At 46.3% G+C, this 15,379-nt stretch overlaps 1 protein-coding gene across 6 annotated transcripts in view; it reads right to left on the bottom strand.

Annotated features, from left to right (window-relative positions):
• The window catches only part of Gfra1 (GDNF family receptor alpha 1), a 211,776-nt gene that overhangs the window by 145,861 nt on the left and 50,536 nt on the right, over nt 1-15,379 (bottom strand). For 5 of the 6 annotated variants that reach the window (XM_057777913.1, XM_057777912.1, XM_057777915.1 and 2 more), the window contains exon 5: nt 4,112-4,126. The exons of the other annotated variant lie outside the window; for it this stretch is intronic. In XM_057777913.1, coding sequence (XP_057633896.1) covers nt 4,112-4,126 — 15 coding nt within the window. The remainder of the gene's footprint in view (nt 1-4,111; nt 4,127-15,379) is intronic. 6 annotated transcript variants of the gene reach the window in all.

Below are 15,379 nucleotides of genomic sequence, written 5' to 3'. Positions count from 1 at the left end.
AGGTGGTTTTGTAACTTGAACAGGATGTTCATTTCCAATCTAGGAGAGCAGAGACACATCAGAGGGCAAGGGCTGGTCCACTGGGCATGTAGATCTGGACTAGTTTGCATGCGTCGATACAGTTCCTCTGTGCTCAAGAGCCAACATATTTTTACATGTAAGTCAGTCTTGACCATTCGTCTGCTGAAAAGTCCCTTCCAGCTTCCTTCCCGAGCCCCAGACCTCACTCCTGCCCTATCTTCCTAGTTAATTCTGCACAGTTCTCTCCGTTCACCAGCTCAATGACACCTGCTTCCTCTGGATCCCAGGACACTGGGCACCCGCCTGAGGGGCTCTTCCCTTGCAAGTACTTCCAGTCCAATCCTCTAGACCCTCCAGTCCATCGTCTTTGTCCTTCTCTGACCACACCACCGAAGGCAGCCCTCACAGGCACCAGAATGTCATCCTGGAGCAGTTCCTTCACCTGACATACTCTAAACGCTTCCTTGACTACCACCCACGCTCCACGCCCAACTGTGAAATCCATGAAAATTACATGCTGCTGTCCTGCTCAGTCCCAGTCATCAAGGCCTAGAAAGCACCCGACTCCTAGTCACAAGAGCAAGATAAACACAGGACAAAGGTGACATCCCACCCTTGGCAGAGCTCAGCTCCAGGCAGAAGCTGGAAGGGGTGGAGGGAAACTGCCTCCTTGGCCTCGGGTCATGCAGGGACTTGAGCACAGAGAGAATTAACTCCGTGGCTAAATCTAGATGTTTGAACCCATGTATATTCACAAGTGCCCCACTGAGCAATAGGGTTCTGATTCTGAAGCCACTTGCTGAGTTTCTGTTCGATTTTGGAATCAAGGTAGCATCTATGGATGACTGAATACTCAAAAGGAGCTTCAGCGGATTCAAATGAAGCATGCACGCGTGTGTGGGAGTGTGTTTGCAAGTGCACAGAGGCCCGTTTGTCACCGTCAAATGACTGGCTCTAAAACTTGAGAGTTGAGACATGCGTGTCCACACATGGTGTCTCAGCACACGCTTGAAGAGCCACTGTGTGGTACTTGGGAACTAGTGAGAGCCGCCACTGGCTTGTGAGCTCGTGAGCAACAGGAAGTCTGGTTCTTTGGCCCTGGTTCTTTATTTGGAAAAGATGGTCTTTGACTGTCTTTAGACCCCGTGGCCTAAGCACCACAGGACGCGGCGGCATTTCTAGATGAAAGCACCAAACCAAGCAATAAAATGTCACTGGATCAAGAGAGAAACAAACTCCCACCAACACGCACCTCACACGCAGTCCTGAAAGGCCCAGCAGTAGCTGCCGGGCTGCCACCTACAGTAACAAGATTGATCTGTAGTGAAATAAAAGATAATGCAATCCAGAGGAAATAACTCGTGTTTCCTCTGAGAATGTCTGATGTTGTCAACCATACGCCTGCTTCCCGTTTCTGCCTGCCACGGTGCTCAGCAGCACACAGGTAAATCGTAGCTGCAAAGCCAACCAACCCAGCCCCTTGGCCAAGCCCAAGCCACAGATGCGTTCAGGAAGGCAGAGGCACGGTCAGTGGCGACCATGAAATGGGTTTCAGAAAACGGCCCCAGTGGCATCCATGGAGCTGCAAACACTAGATTTCTGCTGTTTCTTTCTGCCACAACTGAAGTCTCCTGGTTCTCAGGAGGTAACGATCGCAGTTCCAGAGTCTGTACACAGGGTGTAGAATGCTTTGGCCTGGTCTCCTGTGTCTGTCAGCACTGTCTGGAGCATTATCTCCCAGGTGAGTGACAGAGTAACAGAGAACACTGGGAGAAGGGTGGGCAGTGGGTCTGTAAGCTCTCAGCCGTCATTTCTGAGGTGTCTCCAGGAGCAGAGCCATGTACATACTTAACAGCAACTGCATTGTCCTAGTGACACCTTCACGTGTATGTTCAACATAAAAATGTTCTATGAACTGGTAGCATCTCAACGACAAATGCAATTCCAAAGTTCTGGCACTCAGGGTAGAAAATTCACTACACAAAATATGGATAAAAATAAAAAAATTTCATGGAATTGGAAAACATTAAAAACCATTAAGTAGAAAATATATATATTGAACCTGGTCTACACATTTGCAAATGTACTGTTTTTGAGAATTTTATGTATCGATATAATGTTTTCATCAATTCTAACCCCCTCATCATTTCTCCCAGTACCACTGTTCCCTCCCAACCTCTCTCCCACCCCCTCACTAATTATATTCATTTGCCTGCATGTACACCGGTATTGGACCATCTACTTGGGCACGGATCCAGAGAGTCAACACTGGTAAACCAGCCCAGAATAAAACAGGGTTGTGCAGCTCTACATGGGACAACGACAACACACCAAAGCCCAGAATCACCGCAGAGAAGACTTAAAGATCCAGAGGGAGCAGTCACTGGCAGCGAAACATTATGTGCAGGACAGTGCAGCTGTCCAGGTGAACTTAAAGCAGCTGTGGCTGCACACACAAGATCTGCAGAAGATCAAGATAGCCGAAACCCCAGCAGGGATGGGGAAGGGCTCAGGAAGTCCCACCCTCAGTTGAGAAGCCCCAAGCATATCAGTTTTCTTCAAGAACGCAGACCCTAGTAATACCTCACGAGGAAGCTGCCATCTCCGCCACACGAGGCTTAGGCAGCCCTCAGCTGTGGGCTTCTTCCTCTTTCAGATGCTATTAGGTCTCAACAGCCAGTGATTTGTAGATGATTACAACTTTTACTGTGCGTATCATTGCAACTGACAGGCAAATCTCATCAATCGAATCCCATGACTGATGAAAAAAGGACACAAACTTGACATCATCAGCCTGCCAGCCGTCTTTTGGATCAATTATTGCGCTCAGGAAGGCTCGCCGTGACACACGGAAAGCAGACCTGATGGAAGGCTCTCCTCCTCCCCTTCACCAACATCCCTGAAACACACGCTTGCAACTCCAGAGCTTTTTGTTTTCAGGAGAGAAATCCTGTTTGAAGTGGGGTAGTGTTCACACCGCAGCTCATACGCAGGGGCTTCTCTACTCCCCAAGTGTCGCGCCGAACCCCCGATCTGTCAAGGACGAGAGCTCGCTGCAGCCATGGGTTCCGATAGCAGCACTCTCATTACACCAACAGTCACGACTCCTTTTCAATTCTGCTCATCTCTTAGACGCTAGTCAAATGGAACTTATTGCTTAGAGCTTGTTGGAACTTTCTGAATTATTTACGAAAGCAGGTCTACGACTCCAGACTCTTAAAAGACAACACAACAGAACCCTCGTCATTACCCACAACCTGTCTTCTAACAGGGAACAGATATTCTCTGTAACATGAGCTGCATGTTTGGGGTGAAATAACAGTTGTGAAAAAAGTACCGAGCCTCTAAGAATATTTGGAGGGTATTTATGGAATGCCTGAGCATATTTTTAAACCTTTACTGTAAACCAGCTTTGGGTTCCAGAAAGATGCAGCAGACATATCTCCCAGCTTGGATACAAACAACAAACGTCTGGCATTATTACCCAAACTAGACTGGAAGACAGTTCCCCATCTTGAGCATCTAGAAGGTTCTAGTCAGGTCAGGAACCCAGAGCACAACCGCTATACCCAGTCAGAGACACCAGAGAGAAAACATTTTGGTTTCCAGCTCACTGGACCTGTAAAACAGGACACCATTCTCTGTTACCTGACTCTGTGTCAGTTGAGAGGCTATGAGGCACGGCTAGGTTGGAGGGCACAAACTGGCAAGCCAGCCTGCTCTTAAGAGCCACACCCCCTGGTCTAAATGTTTGTTCATCCATTGGAACTGGCTTGGGGAGCCTTTTGAAAGCAGGAGCTGCCTCTGATGCAGGATTCTTGAAGGACACCCCCCCCCCGAGATACCTGCTCCTCCAAGAGATACCCAAACCCCATACCAATCCTGCTCTCCTCCCCAGATGTCTAAACCCCAGCCCTAGCCCCAAACATGGTTCAGAGGAAGATGTAGGCCCCCAGAAAGGCTGAAGGTACTTCATGCCACCATCCTTATAGGGTCCCTTAATTTCCAGAGACACATTCTCAAGAAGGCAGAGTCTTGTCAACCAAAGCACATAGCCAACAGAAGGGCAACAGGGTGCAGGGAATCTTACCTTGCTGGAAAACATCTGAGGGCATGAGAAAAAAATGAGAGAGGGAAGGAAAGAGAGAAAGATAAAAATATTAATAACAGTGAAGAAGAAAGCGAGACATTATCTTGTATACATTGGCTTTGCTAAATAATTTTTATACAGCAGTCCCTTAGCACCAAGCTTAGGCCATAGGTGGAGACCACTTTGGTCTAAATCATGACTTGATTCTTATGAACTCTGGTTTACTGTCCCTTAAACCTCAACACAGACAGTATGATTGGAAACATCCATCATGCTTGTCCTAAGGCTGAAGGACTCAGGACAGTGCTTGGCAAGTAAGAAGCGGGACAGTTGGTGCTGTTGACATCCCCGGTGTCACCATTTCAAAGCCTTACAAAACAGGCTCTGTAATCATTCCTGTTTTATAGCTAGAGAAACCGAGTCTCCAGAAGGCAAGGTAGCTCATTCAAGGCTACCACATTGGTACTTTGGATGGAACCCAAGCCCACATGACACTGAAGATTCTCTCAAGCTCTAAAAAACTACCTGATTGGTTGAAGACAACACCACATCACAAAACATAAACAGATACGTGCCTGGGAATTCAACCATACTTAAATCATATAAACAAAATATGTATACATTCTCCACTTTATAACCCCATGTCCTCACAGTAAACCCTAGGCCAACATCTGTTAGAAAATGATGAGGTATTTGTGCTTTTGTGAGTTTTCTTTCAACCACTGTCTGAGAGCCTGGTATGCACTAAGGCCTGGTTCCTAGCAGCCACAGTAAAGAACACCAACACGCTGTCACCAGTATCCTCCCAGAAGGACCTCCAGGGACAAGTGTGTTTTGACCTTTGAATTGAGTATACATGGGTGGCAAAGCACCATTTTTTCTAAGTGTAGCCTCTTTGCTCAACAGTTTTTTTTTTTTAAATCTGATATTGGTGAGTTTTTAACTTCCTTGAGGAGTGAGAAATTAGGAATCAAGACAGGTGTTCCTCCACATCATGTAGTGGCCATAGGTACCTGTGCAAAGTACTTTTCTTATCTATGTCCACGGGAGCTTGGCTGCCCAATCACCAATGATGTTTCTCACCTGCTCATGCCTTTTAATTGGTATCTTCAAGATACACGTGTGTCACCCAGACAGGAGATAGCACCTGCTCTGTCTGCAGGGCTCCAGAGAGATGTTTGAAAGAAAGATCCTTCTAGAAGTTAGTTTAACAATATACAGAATCATTCAATCTGCAGTCCTTGAGCAAACTATACTACTTACAGAACTCTAATCCAACAAAACACCTAAAGATGTAAGAGAAACATAGAGAGAAGATCACCAAAGCATTGATGGAAATGAGAAAAATAGTGGATGCTGCCCACAGTCAACAGAGAATCAAAGCAACGAATCTGTACTTGGATTGCTGCGCGGTGACGTCAATGACCGAAGAGGATTGGTGAGATGGGTTAGGCAAAAAGACTGGCAACCCAAGCTTCTTCCCCAGAAACTGTGTAACACCTGAAAGGAAGAAAGGACTCCTCAAAGTTGTTGTTTGGCCTCCACAGAGATGTCATGACGTGTCATGCCCACCTCCTCACAAAAACACAGAGTTTTGGTGTTTTCTTTACTTTTAATTGGTAAAGACTCTTGTTGAGTTCAAATAAAAACACTGGATGCTCCCTAACAACCCATGAATACGTATGTGTGCCTATGCACATGTGCATGACTGCCTTAAGAGAGGCGTGTGACAATGGCCACAAAATACTGCTTATCTTTGCGAGTTGGAATTGGAGTTTTTAAATCTTCTATGAGTTTTTACACATTTGGGGAGGGGGTTCGAGACAGGGTTTCCCAGTAGCTATGGATCCTGTCCTGGAACTCACTCTGTAGACCAGGCTGGCCTCAACATCACAGAGATCCGCCTGCCTCTGCCTCTTGAGTGCTGGGATTAAAGGTGTGTGCCACCACCTTTCAGCTTAGTATTTGAATCTTTAGCAATGAGCATATTTTATATTTGTAATCTCAGTTAACAACTAAACTTATCTTCATTAAAAGCTAAGTAAGAACTACATTCTCAGCATCAACTTTACGTTAGCGCCACCTGACACCAGCTCCCATGGGGTCACAAGAGCCAAGAGTCATGAATAGTTCAGACACTTTCCTGACACATTAACGGATCAAACACCTTAGGCTGCAGATTTCATTCCACTCAGGCACATCCTCCAGTTTTATTAATTAAACCTTTTCTCTGACAATTTCATACACGTATCTATCGCAATCTAATTACCCTCACTCCCACCCTCTCTTCTCTCTCTCCCACCCGCCAATCCTGCCTCTTCCCTCCGTGTCCCCTTTGAGAGCAGACATGCTCATCAGGACACATGCTCTCAAAGTTGCTCTGGCTTGTCTGAGAAACTCTTACAAGCTCCCAACTCCCCGGCGGCACGAGACTTCTCCCGACCCAGAGCAAAGTCACATGGAACGTGGACAGTCTACGTCAGAGGCACCACACTGCCTCTGCTCTCAGCCCTGCAGCCCCTTTCTCAGCGAGCTCTGCATCTCCAGAGTCACCCAACCACAGACTGAAGATACGGTTTTAAAAAAACCTGTGTTAAACATGGACAAACATGTTTTCTCATGATTATGTTCTAAGTAATAAGAAATACATTATCAAAGTTGTTTCTACAGCCCTTACTGCGTTAGATTTTAGAAGCCATCCAGGGGTGATGTGAAGTATACAGAAAGGTTTTTATAGCTGAGGAGCACACACTGTGCCATCCTCAAGGGACTTGAGAACCGGTAGTTTCTAGCAGGCACAAACCTCTCCTGCACACATCACACAGTATCCTCTAGCCTTGGCAACTCATCTTCACTACAAATACTGGCCCAGCAGTGAGATGCCACTGCCCAGGGACTGAGGAAAGGGCTGTGCGCAGCTCCTGGAATACACCAGTCTATACAAGCTTGCTTCCCGGACCCCACAGCCAGACACCAAGCTTGCTCTCCTGATGGAGCCTCCTACTCATCCTTCAAATGTCACAGCCCTGTGAAGCATGTCCCCACAGAGAGGAAACTTGCCGTTTCCACCTGTGTTCCTAGAGTAAGCCATGCATGTTGCAATTACAGCTCAGGTTATAATTAGTTCCTATGTAGACTGTGCGCTACTGAGGATAAGAGCAACAGCCCTCAAACGCCTCCCCGGTCTAGACTGCCAGGCACTGTTACCACTGAGAGGGAAGGAAGAGGGGTTTGTCTCACCATCCCCTTATCATGCAGGTGAGGAAACGAAGTCCTAGATAAAAGAAAAATCCTTCCCAAGGTCACACGTGGAGTTCAAGGGTGAGCCAGGACTACAGGAGACTCATTTAGCCTTAATGAAGTTAAAATGCTCATCTCGATTATTAGCAAAGTACAAATTAGACATTTATCATTCCCCTTTAATGAATACAGACAAAAACCTTCAGCCTTGAAAACATCAGGAAAATGAGATTAGTCTCTCAAATACAGACCCAGCCTCAACCCGTCTCGACATCCGTCCAGAATTCTCCACCTCCTCTTCGTGGTTTTGACAAGGAATACTTCTTTCAAAACTCAGAACCGACTTGAGTCATTGGAAAGCATCAGCCATTACGGGGAAGGGAACCCAGGCCTGATTCATGGTCTTATTCCTCCAATCCTACTGTGTGTGTCCCATCTGTGCGGGCACATGGGCACAAGGTGTTCCTTAGCTCTTCCATTCCCGAAGCTCGCCCAATGTTCATGTACCTATCTGAGCCTCTGTTTCTTCAAAAACTTTCCAGTGATACTTTCATCTTCGCTTCCCAGTCACACGTAAATCTGAATAAACACTAAAGCGGATACAACAATGTGCTGGACTACATTTACGTCTTCCGGGTCTGGGGCATAAATCTCCCCCTTCTCTAGTAAAGGCTCACACACCTTGTCTCCCAGACGGAAACGGCCACCCAAGCTCAAGCTGGAATGGTCTGTAGATGGAACTGTGCAAATGTGTGAGCAGAAAGAGGGAACCTGACACTTCCCATGTGTTCTAGTTACATGTTACACTCCACCGCACACGCACGTTCCCCCAAATCAATGGATGTCACAAGGTATTACCCCCAAAACTTCACAGTACCATTCCCCGCTCTAATGTTTGTGTGCACGGCCACTTCTCCAAAATCATCCGCTGTGGTCACTCCTAAAGATCAAAGTGCCGGAACGTGAGGACGGTGTTCTGATTTCAGTCTAACCAGACGCAGAGAATTACTCAGGAGATGACCTGCCCCCTCTGACCTCCCGTTTCCTTGCTGCAGACCCAGGGGCATATTCTAACACCACTCCACAGAAGGGGGAAGGTGAGGTTCACAAAGTTATTCAAGCCACGGAAAGCTGCTCTGAGGCTAAGACGCTGCCATATTTCCCACCCTCCCAGGATTCAGAATCACACACAAGTGCAGAGCAGGGAGCTGCCAGTGACCACAACCCCAGCCACAATTAGGTTGAGTTCAAAGGACACCAGAGACACCGATGTGGAGGAAAGCAACTCCTTCAGACAAAGCTCTGCTCAGACTCACTTCCCCAGGGAGTAAATCTCAAACCCCATCACTCACTTGAACAAAGAAGGCCTGTTTCCCAGCCCCTCGCCCCAACCCCTCCCCAAGTCCTCCATCCCCTGGAGTCCTTCTGGTCCTGGAGACAGATGAAAGACCATGTGTGAGATGACCATTCAGATGTGGGGGAAAAAAAATAAGAAGAGCCCCAGATCTGCCTTTTTTTTTTTAACCTGATGGAAGACCAAGGATGTGTGCCCCTCCCCCACTGATATGGTGGGATTCAAACTCCAGAGCTCTGTAATGCTGAGACCCCAGAGACCTGGGTCATAAAAAGACTAGATTATCTATTATTATTAATAAGGTATGGCAATTAGGCTGGATGATTCCTAAACGCGGCTGATGAGAAATTTTCTTGAGTACTGCTCGTCCACACAGCTAGTGTTTACCTCTATTAAAAATGATTTAACCACGCTCTGGGTGAACCCCTGTCTTGCCCCTGGATTAATAATTAGCAGTGCACAGAACCGCGCGGGTTAAGTGAGTCGGCTGTCCTTTATTTATCTATTGCTTTGTTTTATGGGGAGAAGCGGATGGCAGTCTTATTGCCCATTCGGTTTGCGAGGAATAATTTACTATTTCAGTCCACAATCCCTGACTACAGGTAGAGAAACCTCATCATTGCTCCGCATCACACTTGCGACCCCCCCCACCACAGCATTCCAGATCTGCCCAACAGAGAGCGTGTGCACGCCGCCGCCGCCAAGCCTGGGGAGGCGCAGTTACGACCTCCCCAACAATGTGATTAAATTATGGATGAGGGCCGTTTAGTTTCTTGAAAATGCAATGCACTTAACTCCCATTTAAGAAGTCTCACCTGTCTTACGAGTTCTCCTGTGGTTTGAGCTACTGAGAGAAAATCCTTTTTCAAGTCAAGGGCTTTTACAGTAAAGCACTATAAATTTTACTTGCACCCAACTAACCAGGGATGAAGAAGGGAGCTAGGAGCAGTGGAGGGAGTGAATGCTGCTTCCTTGAAAGGACTCACACTGGCCATTAAACCAGCATCACTTTCCGTATCAGTGGCGCTGTCTCCATCACTGAGTCCCCAAGCCCAGTCCTCCTCCACACAGGGGTCAAGGGGTAATCAGAACCCAGGAAGAATTCTACGACTGCCAATCAGTACATATGAAAAGCATTCTTTTCTGCATTGAAAAACAGGGCCTGCTCATGCCTCTCCTCTTACAGAGGACAAGCCCTCTGTTTTCACTAATTATGTTGCATTTCAAGATGTGTATGCTTTTACTTGATAAGTAATTTAAGTGTTGGTGTGTGCACATGTATGAACCTGTATGTTCATATGTCTGTGGAGGCCAGAAACCAATGTCGCTGGCTGGCCAATGCGCCTCAAGGACCCACCTGTCTCTATCTCCAGCACCAGCTTATAGGTGACTGTTTCTACGTCTGTCTGGCTCTACAGATTGTACCCTTGGCACAGGAACTCCACTGGAGGAACCACCTTCCCAGCACACCATCCCGCCAGTCCTGTTTAAAGCTGATAAAACTGAGATCCAGTTTTGTCACATTTGGGTGTTCTTCCCAAAGAAGATGGAATGACATACCAGCATCACCGTGACGGTGGCCTCTACCTCCAAACAACCCAGAATCGGGACTTAGCCTCTTAACAGGTAGAAAGTCAGGATAATTGTTCAACCTCCTGTATCCTGTGTCCTGATCTATAAAATGGACAGGCGACCATTTTACTTATCACAGGAATCAAGTTGGATACCTCAACCACCACATACATGTGGACATGGTTGTCAAACAAGACTCAGGCAGGCCCTGGACGAATCACCTCCCTAGCCTGCTTCAGTTAGTTGCTAAGTTCATTCAGTCTTGATTTTCTCATCTGTAAGGACAATAAAACCCATCTTTCAGAATTCCTGTGACCGTTCATGGTTTCTCACACATAAAACATCTGGCACTTGGAAGTTGGTCCAGGGTGTACATTTCACGAGTGGAAGCAATGTTATCATTATTATAAGCAGAACAGACCAATAAGGTGGAAATCTGAGGTTCAAAACTCAAAGCGAGTCCCAGATCAGACCATGTGGTCTTGGACAAACTTCACGGCCTCCCTGTGCCTTGATCTTCTCTGAAGGGCAGCATTCCATTAACAATGTTCTTAACGCTAAGAACCAGCCAGAAGGACTTGATGCTGAGAGCAGTTGGTGATTTTTACAAAACACCGCCAACTGTCATGGAGGCTGAAATGATGCATGCGAGTGAGGAAACCCGGGATACGTCAAGTCTTCTGTGCAGTACAGCTGCATTACTCGAGGTATTCTGACTACTTGCTTAGGAACTTCTGTGACGAGTGCAGACTCTAGAAAGAACATGGCGAAATTCACTCTCTTGCCACCCTCTAGCTGCACGCTACTAAGAAACCCCAAAGGGGTTTTCAAATATTATCTCATGAGTATTACCTTATGAATGACTTATCTGGGGGCCTTGAAATGTGGGTCTCAATGGCATCTAACATTAAAATGCCAGCGTAGGAAGAATGAACAGGTCTCAGAGATTCAAGAACCCCAGGGTTGGACCCTTGTTTCCAGAATCCTCTGGCTTTGCCTACCTCTTCTGGCCCTGTCATTACTAAAGACTCCCATTTAAGGGGCTCCTAATGGAAACATACTTTCTATGAACTAAAGGTCAAAAGAGATAGACAGCATGGAAAGCTGGAAGAATTAGCCTGAGAAAACAGTTTTGGTTCTTAATTAAATAAACCAAAGTTTGAGCATAACAGAGCACTTAACCAGAGCCCCTTCCTGCCTGGGCGCAGGTCTGCCACACTGGAGCCCTGCCAACGTCACCGTCTCCTCCAGAGGCTCTCCTTGTCCTCAGTGGCACCACAGGGCTTTGATTAGCTTTAAGTGTCTCCAAAGCCAGACAGACCAGGCAGTCCCATGCCACACAGCTAGTACCCCAAAGCCTCCCACTTCCTTCTGGCACACACAAAGAGTTCAAATTGAACAGAGCCCGCGTGAGCCTAGGCTAAAGCTTTAGGGACTGTCTCGAAGGTCCTAGATGCCCCTCGCTAGCCCCATCCTTCCTTTGTCTTCCTCGCCTTCTGTTCCTGTCTTGTTTCAGATTTAGGTCCAGGAAAGCTTTGCCATCTTTTCCTCCCTCCTGCACCTCCCTCATCTTTCATCATCTCAAAAATTAAGACGTTGCCTGTCACTGGGCTCTGTCTGAAAGCAACTGGGGCTCAGTAAATGTCTTTTATTTGTAAGTAAGAAAATACACATGTGTGTGTGCGCGCACACACACACACACACCAATCCTGAAATAGTCTCCGTTACATATCCGAGGGAATGTGTTGCCAGCATCAATCTCCGACCTTACACTTGAACGCCATCAGCCTACACTGACTTGGGGCTGGCAGTGCAGGGACAGCGGGTAAATGTCCCTAACATTTTACGACATTCTCTCCCTAGTATATCTCACTCCTACCGCCAAGGCATAAAGCTCTTAACTACTGGATGAACATAAAAAGATAGATTTAGGAATAATACTTTTTATGATTGCATTCTGTACACTGTGAAAGTTACGTCCAAGTCCGCTGGTCCTTTACGGCTGATGAAGTAGAACAGTGTGGCTTTCTAGCTAACCGCGCGTTTATACCCGGTGAAAATATTTTCAACTGAATTACTTTCTGAGTAATTATAAAAAGGCTAATCGAGGCTTAATGAATTCATATACAAATATTTCAGACTTTGCATTAAAATCCCTATGATATGAGAGTGTATTCAACTCCATCTCTCTAGCAACCAACGGTTTCTTTTGAAAGAACAGCACTCATGACTTTCTCTGCATTCTTTTGAACCTGCTGAGAAACCCTAGGAAGCTACGCTAATAGCCCAAACAAAGGAGGAAGCTGAAAATGACATCATTCTAATTTCCTAAACTTATGTAATTAAATAGTAAGAGCCACAAAGTATTTTTACTAAGTATCTGCATGTGCCAAGAGCTGAGGAGGTGCACTGTGTTAGAGCAGAAATCACGCTACAGCTCTGATTAACAGAGGTAAGAAACATGATTGGTAAAACACCATGATGGATAATAAGCCTTATATTCTCAGATCTCCATCCCCAGTCATTTCCCTGAGTCCCGATCCACACTATAGGCGAAGCCACTGCATTCTCTGGGATTCATTTCCTCTGCCTGCAAAATGGTGCATACTAGGTGAGGGCTAAGGTCGCTCACAGGTCTAAAACATGGTGGTTTTATGCTTGAAATTACACACATTACACTGAATGAGCTCTTGTTGTGTGCGGCTTATTCGTCTTCTTATCTAAGCCAAATTACATTCGGAGGGAAAAAAAATCACTCCCTGCAATTCACGTACATCCACAAACACATCCATAACTCAGCCTATGATTCTGCATTTATTCCAAGATATTATCTCCACAGTAAAGTATTTTTCCCATTACAGATGAATTATAAGCCATCTGAAACCTATAAGGTTATAGTGGCTCATGGCATCAATTTCTGATGCCCCCCCCCCAACACCCGCCCAACATACACTTCCTGAAGCATTCTCTTTGGTCTCTGTTTTCAAGCCAACTGATTAATTTCATCACAGACATACTGCTCCGGCAGGTCTGAGAGACCCAGGCTTTCATCAGATTGGTTACCCAGTCTCCGACATTCAAAGTAGGCATTTACAAATGTCCAGGAGAAGAAATCACTCTCTCTGCTAGGTGATCATTACCAGGATGGACAACTTTAAAGCAAACAGAAGACAAGGACCATCATCATTATTTTGATGGCTTGGCACAAATTACTTTCAGGAGAGCTCCCAGGAGCCAGAGACAATTAAAGTCGGAGTTCTGAGAAGAAGCCCCTAGCAGTTAAACACTGCTGATCACTATGAAACAGGCCCAAAGACTCACAAAGGACTGGAGACACAACCCAGTCTAGGCTGGGCTCCATCTCAGGTCATGGCAGCTTCTAGCCTCTGATCTAAATTAATCTGGATAAACTTGGGCAATTTGTTGAAGCTCAATGGGTGTTTTAAAGGGGATTTAAGAAGAAAATACCAGTAATCAGGAGGCACAGAGATTATGTGCTCCTGCTCTTCCACAGCTGGGGGAGGGGGCTCCTGTGGTGAAGGGCTTGAAGATCTGAGAATATATCCAGCATCCATGTAAAAAGCTGGGTACAGCAGCACACGCATGTAACCCATGACTGGGATACATAGATAGGGAATCCCTAAGAATTGCTGGGCAGCAGCCACTGATTAGTTCAGTAAGAGATGCTGTCCCAAAAACCAGAGCGGAAGCCGGGCTGTGGTGGCACACACCTTTAATCCCAGCACTAGGAAGGCAGATGCAGATAAATCTCTGTAAATCTGAGCCAACCCTGTCTACACAGTGAGTTCCAGGATGGCCAAGGCTACACAGAGAAACTCTGTCTTAAACAAAAACAAAAAAGCAAACAAAGAAACCAGAACGGAGAAGAGTTGAAGTTGGCCTCCTTATGCATGCCCACACACACATGCAAGTGCAAAGGAGAAATAGATGAAAGCTACTCCAGCTTCTAAATTCCAAACGGACACTGCACTGAGACCTTGCACTGGGCCCCTCTGTGCTGCACTCCTGGGTCACGTGCACATCTGTCTCCTGTGCACTCAGGTACACCCACCATTCTTTCTGTCTGACTGAGCTAAAAATACAGCACTGGGAATACGATCATCATAGTTCCAAAGTCCAGAGTAAAATAGTAGCTCGTCCTAGGTGCGTATTAATGTTAGTATGTTTCCAGAGCTTTCCATGCACCTGGTGCTATTTTAAGTTCTTTACATAGACAGACAATGCTCTCAATCACTCTACAAGAGAGCCGTTATGACTCTTGCCTCCCAGAAATGGAAACACAGCCCTCCCCCCCCCTCCCAGAGGGTAAACTAAAGTTGTCAAAGGTCAGAAGAAGGATGAAAGTCAGCCAGGATTCAAGTTTGAAGAAATCTTGTTTCAGAGGCCAAACTTGTTCACTTTGATACATTGTCTCTTGTGAATGCTACCTGGTAGCCATGCAGAAGGAAGGGGAAACAAGTAACCAAGCCTCTTGCTTTCTTTCAGGCTGTCATGATGCCTGGAGATTAGGCCCCTATGTGGACACCTAGCAAGCTACAGGCATACAGAAGGTATTTCAAACATTCAGGTAGCAAGGTTTCTAAGGCAGCGCACTCTCAGGAGGCCTGGATAGCACTCTCACAGGAGGCCTGGGTAGCTGTTCAGCCTCTCTCCACGGTCTCAGGTCAAGGGTGTGTGTGTCCAAAGTACATGTGAAGCTGGTCTCTTCTGTAGTGAAATGGGCCTCACGGAGGTGAAGGGAAGCAAAGAGCTGAAGACACTTCGCCAATCACCTTTGCAGCAGTGAATGGACATAAACCTGAGAGGACTCATCCGTGTGCAGCCAGAGTGGTTACCGCAGCGTGCACCCCACTAAGTGCCCTTTTAAGAAAAAAGGAAGTTCATTTGGCAGTTTAAGGTTCTTCAAAATCTGTGAGCTATTATTCACTGACCACACACAAATCATAAAGCGTAAATGTCATTTTCACGATGGATTTGTATAGCTGGCTTGCCAGCAGCTCCCAAAGATAGAATTCTAACATATCACAAAGCCTAAAGCATTTAAATCATGCTATATATATTTTAGCATGGTGTTTGGCACA

Source organism: Chionomys nivalis, chromosome 8, assembly GCF_950005125.1.
Source record: "Chionomys nivalis chromosome 8, mChiNiv1.1, whole genome shotgun sequence".
NCBI classification, from domain to species: Eukaryota; Metazoa; Chordata; class Mammalia; order Rodentia; family Cricetidae; genus Chionomys; species Chionomys nivalis.
Note: the sequence above shows the minus strand (reverse complement) of the source record. Positions and strands in the feature narration are given on the sequence as shown.